Below are 18,851 nucleotides of genomic sequence, written 5' to 3' on the forward strand. Positions count from 1 at the left end.
ACTCCTTTTGGCAGACTTCACCTCAGAATTCCTCAGTGGACCCTGGCATCTGAATGGACGCAGGTTTCCGACCCTCTGACTCGACACATCCAGGTCACTCCTGCTCTGACACAGTCTCTTTGTTGGTGGATGCTCTCTTCCAGTCTATCCAGAGGCTTACTTTTTCACCCCCCCCCCATCAGAAGGTTCTCGCGACCGATTCTTCAACTTACGCTTTGGGGGGCTCATCTAGATGGTCTCCATACTCAAGGCTATTTGGACCAGTACGGATCGTCAGCGTCGCATCAATCTCCTGGAACTCAGGGCGATTTTCAATGCTCTCAATGCTTTTCAGCATCTGCTTCACGACCGTGTAGTCCTCATTCGCATGGACAATCAAGTCGCAATGTATTATGTCAACAAACAGGGAGGCATGGGATCTGCCTTCCTCTGTCAAGAAGCTCTGAAAGTTTGGGATTGGGCAATTCGCCACAACACCTTCCTCAAAGCTGTCTACATTCAGGGGACGGACAATGCCTTAGCGGACAGCTTGAGTCATCTTCTACAGCCTCACGAATGGACTCTCCATTCCATGCCCCTTCATCACAGCTTCTCTCAGTGGGGAACGCCTCAGATAGATCTCTTTGCAGCCCCCCACAACTTCAAGCTGCCTGAGTTCTGCTCCAGGATCTACACTCATCATCGTTTCGAGGCAGATGCTTTTCTTCTGGACTGGACGAATCTCTTTCTATATGCGTTTCCTCCATTTCCTCTCATTCAAAAGACACTGGTCAAGCTGAAGTCCGACCATGCTACCATGATTCTGGTTGCTCCTCGGTGGCCCAGACAATCCTGGTTCTCCCTCCTTCTTCAACTCAGCAGCAGGGAGCCATACCTTCTACCAGTTTTTCCCTCTCTGCTTCCGCAGTATCAGGGATCTCTACTTCATCCCAACCTACAGTCTCTCCACCTGACAGCTTAGTTCCTCTCAACATAGCTCCTCTCCAGTTTTCTCAATCTGTGAGGGATGTTTTGGAAGCTTCACAGAAGCCTACTACTAGACAATGCTATCACCAAAAATGGACTAGATTTTCAGCTTGGTGTTTTTCTCATAAGGAGCCTCAACTTTCCTTCTTATCTTCAGTTTTGGACTATCTGTTGCACCTTTCTCAGTCTGGTCTCAAGTCTACCTCGATCCAAGTCCATCTTAGTGCAATTGCTGCTTTCCATGAGCCTGTTGAAGGGAAACCTCTGTCTGCTCATCCTGTGGTTTCCAGATTCATGAAAGTACTTTTCAATATCAAACCTCCTCTCAAACCGCCTCCAGTGGTTTGGGACCTCAATATTGTTCTTACTCAACTGATGAAAACTCCATTTGAACCAATGGACAAGGCTCATCTGAAGTATCTCACTTGGAAAGTGATGTTTCTCATTGGCCTCACTTCTGCTCGACGAGTCAGTGAGCTTCAAGCGTTGGTTGTGGACCCACCTTTTACAGTGTTTCATCATGACAAGGTGGTTCTTCGCACTCATCCGAAATTCCTTCCTAAAGTAGTCTCGGAGTTTCATCTCAACCAATCCATTGTGCTTCCAGTGTTTTTTCCAAAGCCTCATTCTCATCCTGGAGAATCAGCTCTTCATACTCTGGACTGTAAACGTGCTTTGGCTTTCTTTTTTTTTTTTTTATAATTCTTTATTCATTTTTTCATCTTTCAACAAGTGTACAATACACATATCAACAATTAACAAATCACTTGAAAATCTTATCAGCAATGTCTTTATATAAATAATAATCCCTCCTCCCCCCTTCCCTCCCTCCCTGATATTAATTTCCAAATAACTCTCCAATACCCTCCCACCCCCTTCTACTATAAAATGGTGTATCATTCACAGAAAACATGGTATTTAATCTTGACAATACAATGCTAATGGCTCCCAAATTTTAATAAAGTTTCTATAATTTCCTTTTTCCTATTAATCTTTCCATTTTATACAGATGACATAATGAGTTCCACCAAAAATTAAAACTAAGCCTACTGTGGTCTTTCCAGTTATTAGTAATATGTTGAATGGCAACTCCTATCATAATCAATAAAAGTTTATTGTTACATGATGATATCTGACTCTTTTTCCTCATAGACATGCCAAATATCACAATATCATAAGATAACACTACATGATTTTCCAATAAACAATTTATTTGAACCCAGATTGATTTCCAAAAGGCCAAAATATAGGGACAATAAAACAAAAGATGATCCAAAGTCCCTACCTCAAGATTACAATGCCAACATCTATTAGACAAAGAACTATTCAACTTTTGCAATCTAATGAAGAAGAAAAAAACATGTTTGTCTCAGATGCCTACATTGTACATCTTATTCTCCAAGACCAAATTTGTGGCCATTGAGATGCAGAAATTTGCTGCTTAATCTCAATGCTCCAAATATCCCTAAGACCATTTTTAGGTTTTTTGTTAACTAAATCATTAATAGCTTTATACCACTGTGCTGCCTGGTGACCCAGAAAATCTGCCTGGAAGCATAAAAACTCCAAACTGTATTGAGAAATAAGACTTTTCCATTCAGGGAACCCTGACTGAATGGCCTGCTTCAATTGAATACAACGAAAACCTTGTGATTTATTAAGTCCAAATTTATGTTGCAATTGTGTAAAATCAAGCATCTTTCCATTTAAAAGAACATCATTTAACGTTCTTATTCCTGCAATTATCCAATGCTTCCAGACAATCTTAAATCCGCCAATTTGAATCTTGGAGTTTAGCCAAATGGATTGATGTGTTGATTTATTAATAGGATTAGCTGTTAAGTTATTCACAAATCTCAAAGTCTTCCCAGTATCCATTAAAATTCTATTTTCCTTATACAATCTGGGCATCTTGATACTGAGAAAATGACAAGGATGTAAAGGAAATAGGAGTCGCCATTCCAAATATAACCAATCAGGAGTACTGGGAGGATCCAGTACATACCTTGACGCAAAATATAGGCCTGATGATACCTATAAAAGTTTGGAAAATTTACCCCTCCCTCCTTAATTGGCTTTTGTAAAGATACTAAAGCAATTCTAGGAGTTTTACCAAGCCAAATAAATTTAATAATATTTGAATTCAATTTTTTATAGAAAGACCCTTGAAAAAATACTGGTATCATACCCATTTGATAACACACTACAGGCAAAATCATCATCTTAACAGTTTGAACTCTCCCCCACCAAGACAAATGTAATGGATTCCAATGTTCACATAATTATCTAACCTTTTTTAATAAAAGCTTTTCATTTTCTTTGACCGTATCATCTACTGTATTTTTGATCCAAATTCCTAAATATTTTAGTCCATCTTCTTTCCAAACAAAAGCAAATGAATCAAACATACTTTTAATACAATATACATTGAGTGGAAGAATTTCAGATTTACTCCAATTAATTTTATATCCTGAGAAATTTTAAAACAATTCAATCAACTCCAACAGACAAGGAATGGTTGAGGTCGGATTCCTCAAATAAAGTAAAATATCATCTGCATAAGCAGAGAGTTTATATTCCCACTCTTTACGCGGGATACCCTGTATTCCCTTTGCCTGTTCAATAGCTAATAACAAGGGTTCCAAAACAATATCGAAAAGCAAAGGAGATAGTGGACAACCCTGTCTAACTCCTCTATGCAAAAGAAACCAATCTGATAAATTATTATTAATATATAATCTTGCCATAGGGGAGCTATATAAAGTTTGAATCATTTGAATAAATCCCGAACCCACCCCAAACCACTCCAATGCCTGATACATAAATGACCATTCCACTCTATCAAATGCCTTTTCCGCATCTAAAGATAAGGCAAAAGCCGGTTCATCCAAGTTCTTAGTTAAATTTAGTGTATGAAAAGCCAATCTAGTGTTACTAGAAGAATGTCTATTTGCAATGAATCCCGTTTGGTGTACATCAATTATGAAAGGGAGAGCTTTAGCCAATCTTAAGGCCAATGTTTTAGCTAACAATTTTCCATCCACATTAATTAAAGATATTGGCCTGTAGTTTGAGACCAAAGTAGGATCTTTATTTGGCTTTGGTAAAACAATAGTCAAATATTCTGCCAAAGTACCTGTAATACAACCCTTATTTAGTTGAAATTGATATAATTTTAATAATTGAGGTAATAGAGAAATTTGAAATGTTTTATAAAATTCCACTGTAAAACCATCACCACCTGGAGTGGACCCAACTAAGAGATTTCAACGCTGTTTCTAATTCTTTTAATGATATAGGTTCTTCTAAACTTCTTTTAATGTTATCAGGAAGTTTTGGACCCTCAAGAAGATTTAAAAATTCCAAACCTTTTAAAACTTTATCATCAGAAGACTCAGAAGAATACAATTCTTTATAATAAAGCAAAAATTGATTTAAAATATTTTTAATTTGAGAGTGCATAATTCCATTTTCATCTTTTATTGCTATTATTTTTGTTCTTCTCTTTTTTGCTTTAAGATAATTCGCAAGTAAACTTCCTGCCTTATTCGCTTTACCATAATACAAGGTTTGTTGGGAAAACAAATCTTTCCTAGCCATTCTTGAAGAAATCTCATTATATTTTCCTTTTGCTTTTAATAGAGCCTGTAAAGTATCTGAACTCCATTTATCAACTAATTTAGATTCCAACATTTTAATTTCTTTTTCCATATCTGTATATTGTTTAAGAAGTTGTTTTTTAATATAAGCAGCGTATGAAATATTACCTCTTATAGTAGCTTTAAAAGCATCCCATAATATTTCCGAAGTAATATCTACCGAAGTGTTTATTTGGAAAAACTCAAATATTTTTAATTTTATCTCTTTAACAAAAGCTGAATCCGAAACCAATGCATTATCAATCTCCATATAGATCTAGTGTTATCATATTTGTCCATTGTAATTTTAATCCACACCCCTCCATGATTAGACAAAATAATTGGATCAATAGAAGCTTGTGTCACTTGTTGCACCAATGAATTTGAAACCAAAATATAATCAATTCTTGAAAAAGATTTATGAACTGGTGAGCAAAATGTAAATTCCTGATCATTAAAATGAAGTATGCGCCATATATCTTTTAAATTACAAGTATTTACCAAATTATCTAACCCTAATGATTTTATGTCTTTTCTAGGCTTTTTATCCAAAAAAGGATCCATAACAGCATTAAAATCTCCAGCTACTACTAAATTAGAAGCAGCCAGTGGGAGAATCAATTTTTGTAAATTCTTGAAAAAATCATTTTGATTCGAATTAGGGGCATATATGTTAAATAAAGTCAAGGTATTACTTTAATCCACAATAATCCATCTCCCTAAAGGGTCAAAGCCTATCACTCTAAATGAAGCTGAGCATTTACTACTTACTAAGATCGCTACTCCAGCTTTTTTACCCACAGCAGGTGCGAAAAAACAATGCTTTATCCCATTACCTTCAAGTTTTTTAGATTCTGTTGCAGACAAATGCGTCTCTTGAAGATAAAATATATTGCCTGTTGCCTTTTTTAAAAAGTCAACATTTTTTTTCTTTTCACTGGGTGATTAAGGCCATTAACATTGAGAGAAAATTTTTTTACCTCCATTAATTAAAATAACAATAACATATTCTTCCAATTCTTATAATTAAATTTTGACAATATAAAATGAAAAAACACCATTTTCCCATGTATTACCTTTTGAAAATATACCCATCCCACTCAGTAAATTCCCAAATCCCCCCATCCAACCCACCCTTACCCACCCTATATAATGACCATAAAAGCTTGGAACTGCACATAAAGATCAAGCAAAACAATAAGAAATCCACAGAGACCTCAAATATAAACACAATATTGTATTAAAATATCCTAGGAAATTAACCTAAATAAGATCTTCATTTACTCGACATTACCATATAAAAGTAAACTAATTATCATTCCCATCTGCATTTAAAACCCCAAGAGATTAAAAATTATTCCATAAACTTATAAGAGTTAAATCATAAATATAAATCTTAAAGAAATAAAAATTTTTAGTCAACCCAAAAGTCCTATTGAAAGACCTTCTAACCTGTATATTTTGAAAACCAAAAGAAGAAATATAATAACTTCAAGATGGATTATCCAGATAATAGTAATCTTAACAGAAAATCCTGACAACTCTCTATAATCAGAAACCCAAAATCCAAAAAAACAATCCCTCCTAAATACAAAGAGAACCAATAAGAATAGCCTAACAAATTACCATTACAATTCCATCTTAAATAAAATTTACGAGACAAAATTTTGTCCTATTTTAAAATATCATGGACAGATCTTCATTTTATCTCATATACTTAAACAAAAATCAGCTGTTTATATTAAAAGCAAATTATATCCATCAAATTATTTATATCCATCCATATATTATGAATTGTCCAAGTATCTTCTAACATATAAATCCACAAGTATTTAGATAGATTTCTTGAAGAATTAAATCTTTAAAAAGGAGACTTAAACACTTAAGTTCATTCCTTCAAAAATTTAACTTTTCCAGCATTTTGTCTATCATTCCTACATGCTCCTGAATCACAGTAATTCTTTCTTGTCAAATAATATTGATAGCACTTTCCAATTTCCATTTTCATCCACATCTTGGGCTATAAATAGAAGATCTGAAACTCAAATCCCTTTCTTTTCTGAGCTGTAAAGTAATGAAGCATAGAAAGTTCTTCACTGTAGCCCACAAAATCATTCCACCGTTGTTATTCAAATGTTCATAGGAACCAACTCCCATTAAGAAGTATCTCAAATCCAGAAATGAAAATAAATAAAGATCCAAAAGTAAAATATAAGGCACCCAAATCAAACATGAAGAGAATAATCCAATTTTAAACCGACATTGGTTGTTCTCTTTGGTTTAAATACATTTCCAGCTTTGCCGGATCATCAAAACTCATCGTTTTATTATCCAATGTGACTTTCATAAACAAGACCATATCTTGCTACGACTTCTCTCAGTTTTGGCCTCATATCTAAAAACTTCTTCTTATCAGCCGTTGTTTTGGCAAAGTCAGGAACAATATGGACTTTAGCATCCTGACAACGTAAGTTTGAATGTTCTTTAGCCAGTCATAAAACTTCTATCATTTGCTGATGGCGCAATAACTTAAAAATAAGAGGGCAAGGACCTTTAGAATTATCAGGTCTCCTCATTGGTATTTGATGTGCACGTTCAACTTCAACCGGGTACGTGGATTTGAGAGGCAGTACTTTCTTTAGAAAATTTTCAACAAATGCGATTGGATTGCCTTTTTCCGCCCCTTCCGGTATTCCTAAGAGTCTCAAATTACTTCTCCTCATGCGGTTCTGGCAATCTTCCACCTCCCTGGTAAGCGATAAAATTTTTTCTCTGTCCGTTTTAAATTGTCGTTTCTCAGATTCGAAACTGTCAACCCGAACTTCCAGTTTAGTTGTTTTTATTTCCAATATTTCAGTTCTTTTATTTAAAGTAACTATCTCCTCTTGTATGTCAGCAAGCTTCTTTGCATTATTAGAAACAATTTCTTTTATTATCTGCAGCTCTTTCATAGCATCGATGTCACTTGCGATGTCCTTTGGTAACGGACACTTCGATGGGGTTGCCGGTTCTGGCTTGGATCTTTTCACGCTACCTGTGCCGGTACCTGCATTTGAACTCGCGGTCTCAGATTTATTCGTCTTTCCCGACACCATCATATCAATTAACTCGTTCGTTTTTTTTTTAACATACAATAAATTATTTCTGAAGTTATTTAAATATAAATGTCTGTAGTTGTGGAGCTACCGTTTCACCCGTCCATCTGCGTGCACCACCAAGCCACGCCCCCCGTGCTTTGGCTTTCTATTTGGAATGCACCAAACCGCACAGAACTGCTCCTCAACTTTTTGTCTCCTTTGATCCGAACAAGTTGGGACGTCTTATCTCTAAGTATACCATCTCCAATTGGATGGCAGCTTGTATCTCATTCTGCAATGCCCAGGCTGGATTTCCTCTTCACAGTAAAGTCACAGCCCATAAGGTCAGAGCAATGGCAGCTTCTGTGGCTTTCCTCAGATCTACACCTATTGAGGAAATTTGTAAGGCTGCCACTTGGTCCTCGGTTCATACCTTCACTTCTCATTATTGTCTGGATACTTTCTCCAGATGGGATGGACAGTTTGGCCAAACAGTATTGCAAAATTTATTCTCCTAAGTTGCCAACTCTCCCACCATCCCACTTTGGTTAGCTTGGAGGTCGCCCACTAGTGAGAATACCTGCCTGCTTGTCCTAGGATAAAGCACAGTTACTTACCGTAACAGGTGTTATGGTAAGCTGTTACTTACCGTAACAGGGACAGCAGGCAGCTATTCTCACATCCCTCCCACCTCCCCGGGTTGGCTTCTCTGCTAGGTGTCTGAACTGAGGAGACGCGCCCTGCGCTGGGCAGGAAGGCACTCGCGCATGCGCTGTGCGGGTGACTCGAAACTTCGAGTTTCTTCAAGCAAGTCTGCTTGTGAGGCGTCCGCATCGGGGCTCCGTTGGATCACGTCACCCACTTGTGAGAATAGCTGCCTGATGTCCCTGGATAACACCTGTTACGGTAAGTAACTGTGCTTTTTGGCACCACTGACAGTTCATTTTCTTCAACCTTGCCACATTCATTGAAGACTTCCACAGTCCTTCATACACAGGAATAAAGGACTGCAGATGTTTTATACAATTTGCAGATGTTTTATATTTGCAGATGTTTTATACAATCAAGCTTCAATTGGTTGTCCTGTTTCAAAAACAGTGTTCAATTGGTTAGCAGACTGCATTAGCTATTGTTATGCAACACAATCTTCATTTACAGCTCCAAGACTAACAGCTTACAGACTAAGAGTAAAAGCAGTTTTTGCTTGCTTATTAAAAAAAAGGTTTCTTTAATAGATATCTGTAGAGTACTCCTGGTACCTTTATCAAGCATTATTGCATTGATCAATCTTTTAATGTGCATTACTTGCCAGTTGTTTCAATAAAAGAGACGTCTAATTAAATGCCAGTTGTTTCAATAAAAGAGACGTCTACTTAAAATTCAGCTGGCCGTCTCCTCCTTTTATCTGGTTGAAATACAACCCTCAGCTTGGGAATCTCAATATGTGTGGCTGTTGCTATCATGCTTGCCCATGGAGAAACCTGATGTTGCACACCTGTAACAAATGTTCTCCATGGACAGCAGGATACAACAACCACACAATCTCGCCCTTCCCTCCCTTGCTGAATTATGCATAGAAACATAGAAACATGACGGCAGATAACTTAGGCCAAATGGCCAAGCTAGTCAGCCCGTTCACAGTAACCATTATCTCTTTCTCTCTGTCAGAGATCCCACGTGCATATTCTAGGCCCTCTTGAATTCAGACAGTCTCTGCTTCCACCTCCTCTTCCGGGAGACTGTTCCACGCATCTACCACCCATTCTGTAAAAAAGTATTTACTCAGATTACTCTGGAGCCTATCACCTCTTAATTTCATACTATGCCCTCTCATTGCAGAGTTTCCTTTCAAATGAAAGAGACTCGACTTGTGCACATTTATATTACGTAGGTATTTAAATGTCTCTATCATTTCTCCCCTCTCCCGCCTTTCCTCCAGAGTATACAGATTGAGATCTATAATGCCTTTGGTAATTTAACTGAAGGGATTCTAGTGTTCAAATGGATACGTTATGGTGGGAGACTAGTGAGCATGCTCAGAAACCTTTTAAGGTCAATCTGACCTCTTTGACAAGGGCCAATTTGGCACCATCAGCTGTGATTTCACTATGTGTGGCTGTTGTATCCTGCTGTCCATGGAGAACAGCTGTTACAGGTGTGCAACATCAGCTTTCATTGTTATTGTGTTATTTGGTTTGAGCAGAACAGACTTAGTAATTGTAAACCGCATAGTTGTATAATTGTATGCGGTATCTAATCTAATATTTGGTTTATAATTGGGATAGTTCCCATTTCCCTACTTACCTTATTTCGTAAGAGCTCTTGCATACTTGGGTACTAACTATAGGTGACAGTAGAGGTCTTGGTGAAGTAGGAGGGATACAGTAAAAAATCCAGAGTGGATTCCTTCTTGGCTCTTAGCCATGGGGAGATAACCTGCTTGTCCAGAATGACACGCCTATCTACTGGAAAAGATATTAGCAAGGTAAGAATCTAATCTCTTTATTTTTAGCTAAGATGATTGAAGCAGCAGTAGGAGCAAAACTATAGGACTCTCTCTTCCAGCACCAGATTATAGATCCTACATGGTCAAGATTTCGTACCAATTACAGTGCCGAGACAGTATTAATAGCATTAAGAACATAAGCAGTGCCTCCGCTGGGTAAGACCTGAGGTCCATCGTGCCCAGCAGTCACGTGGCGGCCCAACAGGTACAGGACCTGTGCAGTAATCTTCTATCTATACCCTTCTATTCCCTTTTTCAGCAGGAAATTGTCCAATCCTTTCTTAAACCCCAGTATTGTACTCTGCCCTATTATGTCCTCTGACAAATTTGAGAAATAATATGGACAAGGGCATACTGACTATGATTATGCAGCTGGATTTGTTGGCAGCCTTTGACCTGATCATTCTGAATGGCTTGAGGTTCCAGCAGATGCAGTTTTTAGGTGGTTTTCTGGACTTTTGCATCATCAAACACCGGGTGGTATGGAATAAGTTGCTTTCAAAGCTGGTGGTTTTTGTCTTCAGTGAAGGGGAGGAGGGGCAGGTTAAAGTTGCTGGCTTCTAAAAATAAGTAGTATGGAACTCATCTCATTTGGGATTGTCCTCTACTGGAAACAAGATACTAGGCTTGATGGTCCTTTAATGTTGCCAATTTTAATGGTTCTTTCATGAAATCCTTATATACTATTGGTGTCCTTTTTGCTTCATTGTTGTAATAAAGCTGTTGTCCTATATTTTGGAATGAAATTATTCACTGTACAAGTGTTTCCTCCTTTTCAACCCCCCCCCCCCAAAGTAGGATTGAGAATGTGGGTTTGTACCATCTGGCTAGTGAAATGTTTTTCTTTTATTTATAGGACTTGTACTGTGTTCGAAGTGACCTGGGGAACCTGCTCAAAGCCCTGGGTCGCTTAGAAGAAGCAAAGGTAGGTGTTCAATGGGTTATAATTAAGTTTCAAGGGTTTCAGACATGACCTTTTGCACAGTCTTTCAAATCCTGGTTTGATTTGTTAACATCAAGTCTATAGTCTAAAACATTCTAAAGAAAACAGAATCGACATATTGATCCTGGGGCAAGGCGCATGGCTTATAAATTCACCACTTCTGTTTGAAACACATTACTTTGTAAGGCACTATGTGCTGTTTTAGATTATCTGATTATTGGGATGGTCTTTCATTGCACTCATCTACCAGTATATAAAATTATGATGTTTGCTTGGCTGAGCATAGTACTGGAACTTTGGCTCTGACCTCCCATACGTGAGGCCGCCTTAAAGCCCTCTGTGATCTTTTAAGCTCAGATGAATAAATAATTTGATCCAGTTGCTGCCCTCTAATATCAGCATCTTGCCTTCATCTTCAGACACTGTCATGATGGAAGAAAGGCTGGTAAATTATTCCCAGTTCAGAAACAACATTACATCTTCTCCTCCTTTCCCATCTTCTCCTTCCACATACAAGTGGATAGAAGGATGAGGCTGGTTTGTTTTGAAAAAATGGACTGATGGAAAGAAAATTGCTGAAATGAAAGGTGGCTTTTAGCAGTTTCCATTAAAAAAAACACACATTAAAATTGAAATGAACTAAAATTTTAAAACTTGCAGATTTTTTGCACAAGCAAATCTTGATTTGAACAATTAAACTGTCTTGTTACAAGCCACCTTATGCGTCTGCGCTGCCGGGGTGAGGAGTGGTAAATGCCGAGGACCTTTCTGAAATGCCTCTCTGTCACTCTAAGCCCCACGCGCATGCTGGTGTGTGGAGTGTAAGCGCAGAGTAGCTGTCCGTTTGTTTTGCAGCAGCAATATTTTGGGGCAGGGAGGGTGAGTTTCACTACCAACCAGACTATTGGAGGGTTATGTTTTGGGTTTTTTTTGTTTCTTTTCTACTTGTAATTTCAGGGTTTCTGAAATCTAAAGATTTTATTGTTGATTATAGTTTTTGCAGTTCTTGAGTATCTGAAGTATTTATTCTGGATCTCATTGACATTTCTTCAAGCGGACAGCTAACACTAATTGCACTTCACTGAAGCTTCAGTGTGAACGGCATAAGATAAGACATTGCGCCTGCTTAGGTTGTTGACTTCTTTATTACAGAGCTCTGGAGGCGCCTATTTTGAAGCATTATTGTATCTACTGAGGATTTTATTGAACAAGAATATTTTCCTGATTGATTTCTTTTGTAATCAGTGCATTTAAAATGATCAACAAGCCAAATCCTTTTAGTCTGCAGTAAATTAAATTATACTGTTTATGTAAATTTCAAAGCCTTTCTTCCAGTTATCCCTTCTGCATATCCAAACGTCTCATTCTTCTGCATGACATACCTTGCGACCGTCCTCATTCCGATGTGTGTTGTAGATCATATCCAAAGAAATTCATTTGCTTTGTTGAGAATTCTTTACTAATCTTGTTTTCTCTCTTGTTTTTGGTCTTTCACCACTGATATTGTGTTTAGAAGGTTTCAGGTGGGTGAAACCTGCTATTCCATGCGTAAGGTGCCTCGCTGAAGGGAGCTCGAGGCCTGGATCTAGGGCAGACATGCACCTCCTCCTCTTCCAGCAAGGAACGCACCGAAAAGTCACATGATGAGAAATATGGTAACCGGTTTGTAACTGCCACAACAAAACCATTTGCTCCATACCTGAATCTTCTGTCTTGTGGCTTCAGAAGCAGCTTAAATTATATTATTTACAAGCTAGTAACATAAGAGAATGTTTTATACCTTTTAGCCACAACTCTTTCAAAAAGTTGAGTAAAAGTAAATTTAGCTAGATGAAAAGAAAACTCAGATAGTTTACTAGTAAAAGCTTCTAACTCTTCTGGTGGTTCATTTTTTTTTCCTTTTTCTTCTTTGTTGGATTGCAGCGTTTGCTCTTCTGATGCGCTGTGAACCTGCAGTAGCGCAGAGGCTGCGCGGCGGGAATGCGCATTGCACTGAGGTGACATTTGTGAACGGTCAATTGGCTGATTAACTTCTAACTGACTGGCCTTTTTATATATAAAATTGGCATGTGGTATTGAGGGTTATATTTCTGCAGATTTAGTTTTGTGTTCTAGCTGCCTGTCTACTGGGGTTAATTGATCTGGTTGGCCGTTTACATTATCTGGAGCGCTGTGTTGCGCAGCGATAGCATTGTGCTGTACTCTGGCAAGAGGCGCCTGCGCTTTATGCGCTTGCATTACAGGGACCTTGACCTTCATGTAATCCTGTCATTTGAGGTTTTCGGGCTCCTTAGTGAAATAAAGTTCATCAGGGGAATATGCGAAGTCTGCAGACTGCATGGACAGCATCACAGTCTGGCTATGTTGTCTGTTCCTGTTAAGCTTTGACACAATTGGAATGGTCATGGCTTCTTTGAATCTTTTCATATATACCCAGTGATACAATGATAGAGTGGTGCTCTGTCTTGAGTTTCCCTCTGTGATGTATATTGTGTCAGAAGCAGATGAAATTTTAAAAATGGCAGAAAAAGCAGCAGTTATGTTTAGTGCTGGTTAATTATTTTTCCTGTCTCCACTTATATTTCACAGCTGTTTTGAAGAGGTTAGCATAACTGAAAAATGGCAGCTTGCTTTTGGGTTTTGGTTTGCGCAAGCGTACGATCTGTCAGCTGTTGCAGCACATTAGTTGTAGCGCAAGCGAGCCTATGCTGCAGGTTCACTTTTGGGTGGTTAGAGAACGAATACTGACACTTTTTTATCTTTTCATTTCTCTTTTTTGCTTTTAAAATTCTCCTCTCCTTCTCTTCTTCCTTCTTCTACCCTCTGCCTCCTCTTCTATAATTATCTGTTTCAAAGGCCTGTTACCTGAAAGCAATTGAGACGCAACCAAATTTTGCAGTAGCCTGGAGTAACCTGGGTTGTGTGTTTAATGCACAAGGCGAAATATGGCTTGCAATTCATCATTTTGAGAAGGTAAAACTGTTAAGGCTTTTGAAAGTGTTGCTAGTGAAAGTAATTTGATATTTCTGACTTGCAAAGAACAGATAAATTTATAAGAACTGTCTCCACATTATGCTAACATGTTTGTGTATTTAAACAAGTGTGTCCATCTGACTGCAGGAAAGTAGTAGTTAAATGTTCTCTGGTAACCCTGGGCCAAACATGAAAAGCACATTTTCACTCTTTTTGAGTAAATATACAAGACTTGTGGGAGCTTACCCAAGATGACGGCTTGGGAGTAGCTGCGGAGATGCCGTCGCGCTCGTGGTGAGGATTCCCTGTGAGTTATGGTGAAAAGGCAGTCTAAACTTCGGGTGTTTCCTGTTGAGGCAGCGGCACCATCGGGCCCAATGGACGTCTTCGTGGAGCGCGGCTCATGAACGCCACAGCCGGAGGGTGCCACGGCTGGAGAGACTACACAGGCTGAGGTGCGGGATCTCTCCTTCGAGGCTGTCATCCTTTGTCCGGATGAGCGAAGACTGCCCAGCTGTCCCGCTGCGATGGAGGAATCGCTTGTCGACTCGCCGGCTCGAGATGCCCTCTTGCTGTCCTCTCAGAGTGGGAGGACTGACCCTGGAAGGGGGGAGGAGGAGCTTGTAAGATCACGGCAAGCGGTGAAGAGATCTCAGCAAGCCCAAGGAGATTCTTCAAGCACCCCGGAGGCTACAGGTATCTCAGTAGCCCAAGAAAATCTTTTGATAACTGAAGTGGTCTCTGGTTCGATGGGCATAGCAGGGACACTTGGAACTGAGCTTGTTCTCTTGCAAAGGCCTAAGGTAATTACAATGGAATCCATATGGGAGGCCATATCTAATATGCAAACTTCACTGGGGAGTCAAATTCAACAATTATCTCTACGCTGTACTACTGTTATATCAGAAAATTTGGAACTCAAAAATAAAGTAACAAGTCTGGAGAATAAATCGAGTGACATCGAGACTAAAGTAAAAACTTTGGAAGTACAAGCCCTGACGGGTTAAGGACAGTGCTAGTTTGCACTTTAAACAAGAAATGTTGGAAAATTCTGTTAGGAGAAGTAATCTCTGGATTATCAATTTTCCAAAAGTACAAACAACAACTGCCCTAGTTATGTTTAAAAAATATTTGTCAGAAATTTTGAAGGTACCAGAAACTTCGTACCTATCTCTCACAAAAATATATTACCTTCCAATGAGAGTTAAATCTCAAAATCCAAATCAGCAGAATTTATCTGTTGACAGTTTGGATTTGACACATTTTCTAGAGAGGTCGGATACTGAGAATCAGGTCCCTGCTACGTTAATAGTACAGTTTGCAATTGATTCAGACAGGGATTGGCTGCTTAAAATGTTTTTTAAGCATAGAGATGTTCCATTCATGACAAATATAATTAGGATGTACCCTGATGTATCTCGTTCAACCCAGAGAAGAAGAAAACAATTCTTAATATTGAGACCTCAGGCTGTATAGCTAGGGGCGACCTTCGTCCTAAGATATCCCTGTAAATGCGTTTTGACATTTGGGGGGAATAGGTATGTATTTTATGATTCACAGCAGTTATCTAAATTTATTTCTGATAGAGAGTCTTCATGAGCTGCTTTGTTCTCTAAAGATTGGTTAAAGAGCACTCAAACCACCTCTTTTGTTTGCCTTGTACTAAATTTCCTGGTTGACTTATTTCAGTCTTTTTCTTCAGCTTCGTCTCCAAATTGTGGACTAATAATGTGTTGTATAGTTTGATATTCTTTAGCTGTTTGGAAATTTGATTTAATTTCAACTTACATTGTATGTTTTCTTTTATTGACTTGTAATTGTTGTCAATTATTAAAATTATAAATAAAGAATTAAAAAAAAACAAAAACAAAAAACAAGACTTGTTTGTGATAAGTGTCTTTTACTGTTTTCAGGCTGTCACTCTAGATCCTAATTTCCTGGATGCCTATATAAATCTGGGAAATGTGCTGAAGGAGGCACGCATTTTTGATAGGTAAGTAGATAATTAGTGTCTTGATTATAGTCTATACTTTAAGCCAGGGATTAGAGAATGACACGGTGACGGTTTACCCGCGGCCACCGCATTTAAGCCGCGGGTCACCGCCGAAAACGGGGAAGAAAACTAGCAGTCGCTGCGGTGACGGGGACAAGGCCATTCACCGACCGCGGAAACGGTGAACAGGTTTGTCCCCGCGGGCCAATGTACCCCCTTCTAGGAACCGCTATTTCACCGTGCTCCTCATTTGTCATTTCAACCCTTCCTGCCAATCGCAGCAGAAGGGTACCCAACCCCTCCTGCCGGTCCTCCCAATGGCCTCCCCTAAGATCGCCGGCAGGAGGGTACCCAACCCCTCCTGCTGGACCCCCCCCCAACGAACCCTCCCACCCCGGAACCCCCTTAGTCTTACTTTTCAAGTTGGACCGGACAGCTCCTCGCTCGTCTGGCCAGCAGGCCTGCCTCCGTCCAAATGAGGCGGGCCCGCCCCTCCCCTCCCCTGCCTCCCAATGGCCTCCCCTAAGATCGCCGGCAGGAGGGTACCCAACCCCTCCTGCTGGACCCCCCCCCCAACGAACCCTCCCACCCCGGAACCCCCTTAGTCTTACTTTTCAAGTTGGACCGGACAGCTCCTCGCTCGTCTGGCCAGCAGGCCTGCCTCCGTCCAAATGAGGCGGGCCCGCCCCTCCCCTCCCCTGCCTAACCCACAGGATCCTAGGGCCTGATTGGCCCAAGCACCTAAGGCCCCTCCTATAGCGGGAGTGGCTTTAGGTGCCTAGACCAATCAGGCCCTAGGATCCTGTGGGTTGGGCAGGGTAGGGGCGGGCCCGCCTCATTTGGACGGAGGCAGGCCTGCTGGCCAGACGAGCGAGGAGCTGTCCGGTCCAACTTGAAAAGTAAGACTAAGGGGGTTCCGGGGTGGGAGGGTTCGTTGGGGGGGGGTCCAGCAGGAGGGGTTGGGTACCCTCCTGCCGGCGATCTTAGGGGAGGCCATTGGGAGGCAGGGGAGGGGAGGGGAGGGGCGGGCCCGCCTCATTTGGACGGAGGCAGGCCTGCTGGCCAGACGAGCGAGGAGCTGTCCGGTCCAACTTGAAAAGTAAGACTAAGGGGGTTCCGGGGTGGGAGGGTTCGTTGGGGGGGGTCCAGCAGGAGGGGTTGGGTACCCTCCTGCCGGCGACCTTAGGGGAGGCCATTGGGAGGACCGGCAGGAGGGGTTGGGTACCCTTCTGCTGCGATTGTCGGGAGGGCCGTTGGGGGGGTCTACAGGAGGGGTTGGGTGCCCTCCTGCCGTGATCGCTGGGGGGAGGGGAGACTTGCAGCCGTAGCCGCGGTCACTATGCTAATCACGGCAGCATTTAAAGTACATGTCGTGTTTGTTTTTGCATTGCTAGCCCCAGGGGTGGTGGAAGATTAGTGATTGAAAAACTGTATGAAAAATAACTATTTTAAATTTAGTGATCAAAATGTGTCAGTTTTGAGAATTTTTATTAATTAATTTTTTCTCTGCGTGTTTTGTTTTTGTATAGTTATTAACTAATATTTAACTAAGTTTTAAAGTTTTAAAGTTTTAAAGAATGTTTCCTTTATACGTAAATAAAGAAAAGTGAATGGGATTGCAGTGGCGGTGACGGGGCGGTGAATGGGGTGGCAGTGGCGGTGACGGGGCGGTGAAGAGGATGGTGAGACGGGGACGGGGCGGTGACGGGGATGGTGAGACGGGGACGGGGCGGTGACGGGGATGGTGAGACGGGGACGGGGCGGTGACGGGGACCAATTTTTTCACCGTGTCATTCTCTACCAGGGATCTCAAACTCCCTCCTTGAGGGCCGCAATCCAGTCGGGTTTTCAGGATTTCCCCAACAAATATGCATTGAAAGCAGTGCATGCACAGAGATCTCATGCATATTCATTGGGGAAATCCTGAAAACCCGACTGGATTGCGGCCCTCAAGGAGGGACTTTGAGATCCCTGCTCGAAGCAATGTTGGCCTATTAATAAAAAGGTATAAGAACATAAGAATTGCCATACTGGGACAGACCGAAGGTCCATCAAGCCCATCATCCTGTTTCCAACAGTGGCCAACCCAGGTCCCAAGACCCTGGCAGAAACCCAAAAACTAGCAACTACAACTCTCTATTATTAACCGTTCCCCGTAACTGAATCCATGACATCCTGTTTGTCTTATCTGTTTAGATTGTAATCTTTTTGAGCAGGGACTGACTTCTTCTTTGTGACTTTGTAAGCGCTGCATATGTCTGGTAGTGCTGTAGAAATAATTAATAGTAGTAGAGGTATTAGGAGTTGGATTTGGCACATTGTCATAGACTCTGACTTCAGTAACTCAAAAATTGCTTCTGACTTAACAACTCAGACTCCACAGCCCTGGTATATATGTAAACCAAAACTAAAATGTTTTAGTCTGAGTTGATCTTTTTGAAGATGATGTCTCCAGAATTGTGCACAATATTCTAAATGAGGTCTCACCAGAGTCTTATACAGAGTCCTACTGGCCATCCTCTTCCTATGCACCCTAGCATCCTTCTAGCTTTCGCCGTCGCCTCTTCAACCTGATTTGCCACCTTAAGATCATCACATATAATCACACCCAAGTCCTGCTCTTCTGTCGTGCACAAAAGTTCTTCACCCCCTAAACTGTACCGATCCCTCAAGTTTTTGTATTAAATTTTTAGCTGCCAAATTTCAGACCATTCTTCAAGCTTCATTAGGTCTTTCTTCATGTCATTCACACCAT

General features: G+C 40.5%; 1 protein-coding gene across 4 annotated transcripts in view; it reads left to right on the plus strand.

The window, feature by feature from the left end:
* The window catches only part of OGT (O-linked N-acetylglucosamine (GlcNAc) transferase), a 569,231-nt gene that overhangs the window by 64,901 nt on the left and 485,479 nt on the right, over positions 1 to 18,851 (plus strand). For 3 of the 4 annotated variants that reach the window (XM_033944283.1, XM_033944281.1, XM_033944282.1), the window contains exons 4-6: positions 11,044 to 11,112; positions 13,987 to 14,103; positions 16,017 to 16,096. In XM_033944283.1, the coding sequence (XP_033800174.1) occupies positions 11,044 to 11,112; positions 13,987 to 14,103; positions 16,017 to 16,096 (266 nt within the window). The other variant, XM_033944284.1, reaches the window with a different exon arrangement.

The sequence above is a fragment of the Geotrypetes seraphini genome, chromosome 5 (assembly GCF_902459505.1).
Source record: "Geotrypetes seraphini chromosome 5, aGeoSer1.1, whole genome shotgun sequence".
Classification (NCBI taxonomy): Eukaryota; Metazoa; Chordata; class Amphibia; order Gymnophiona; family Dermophiidae; genus Geotrypetes; species Geotrypetes seraphini.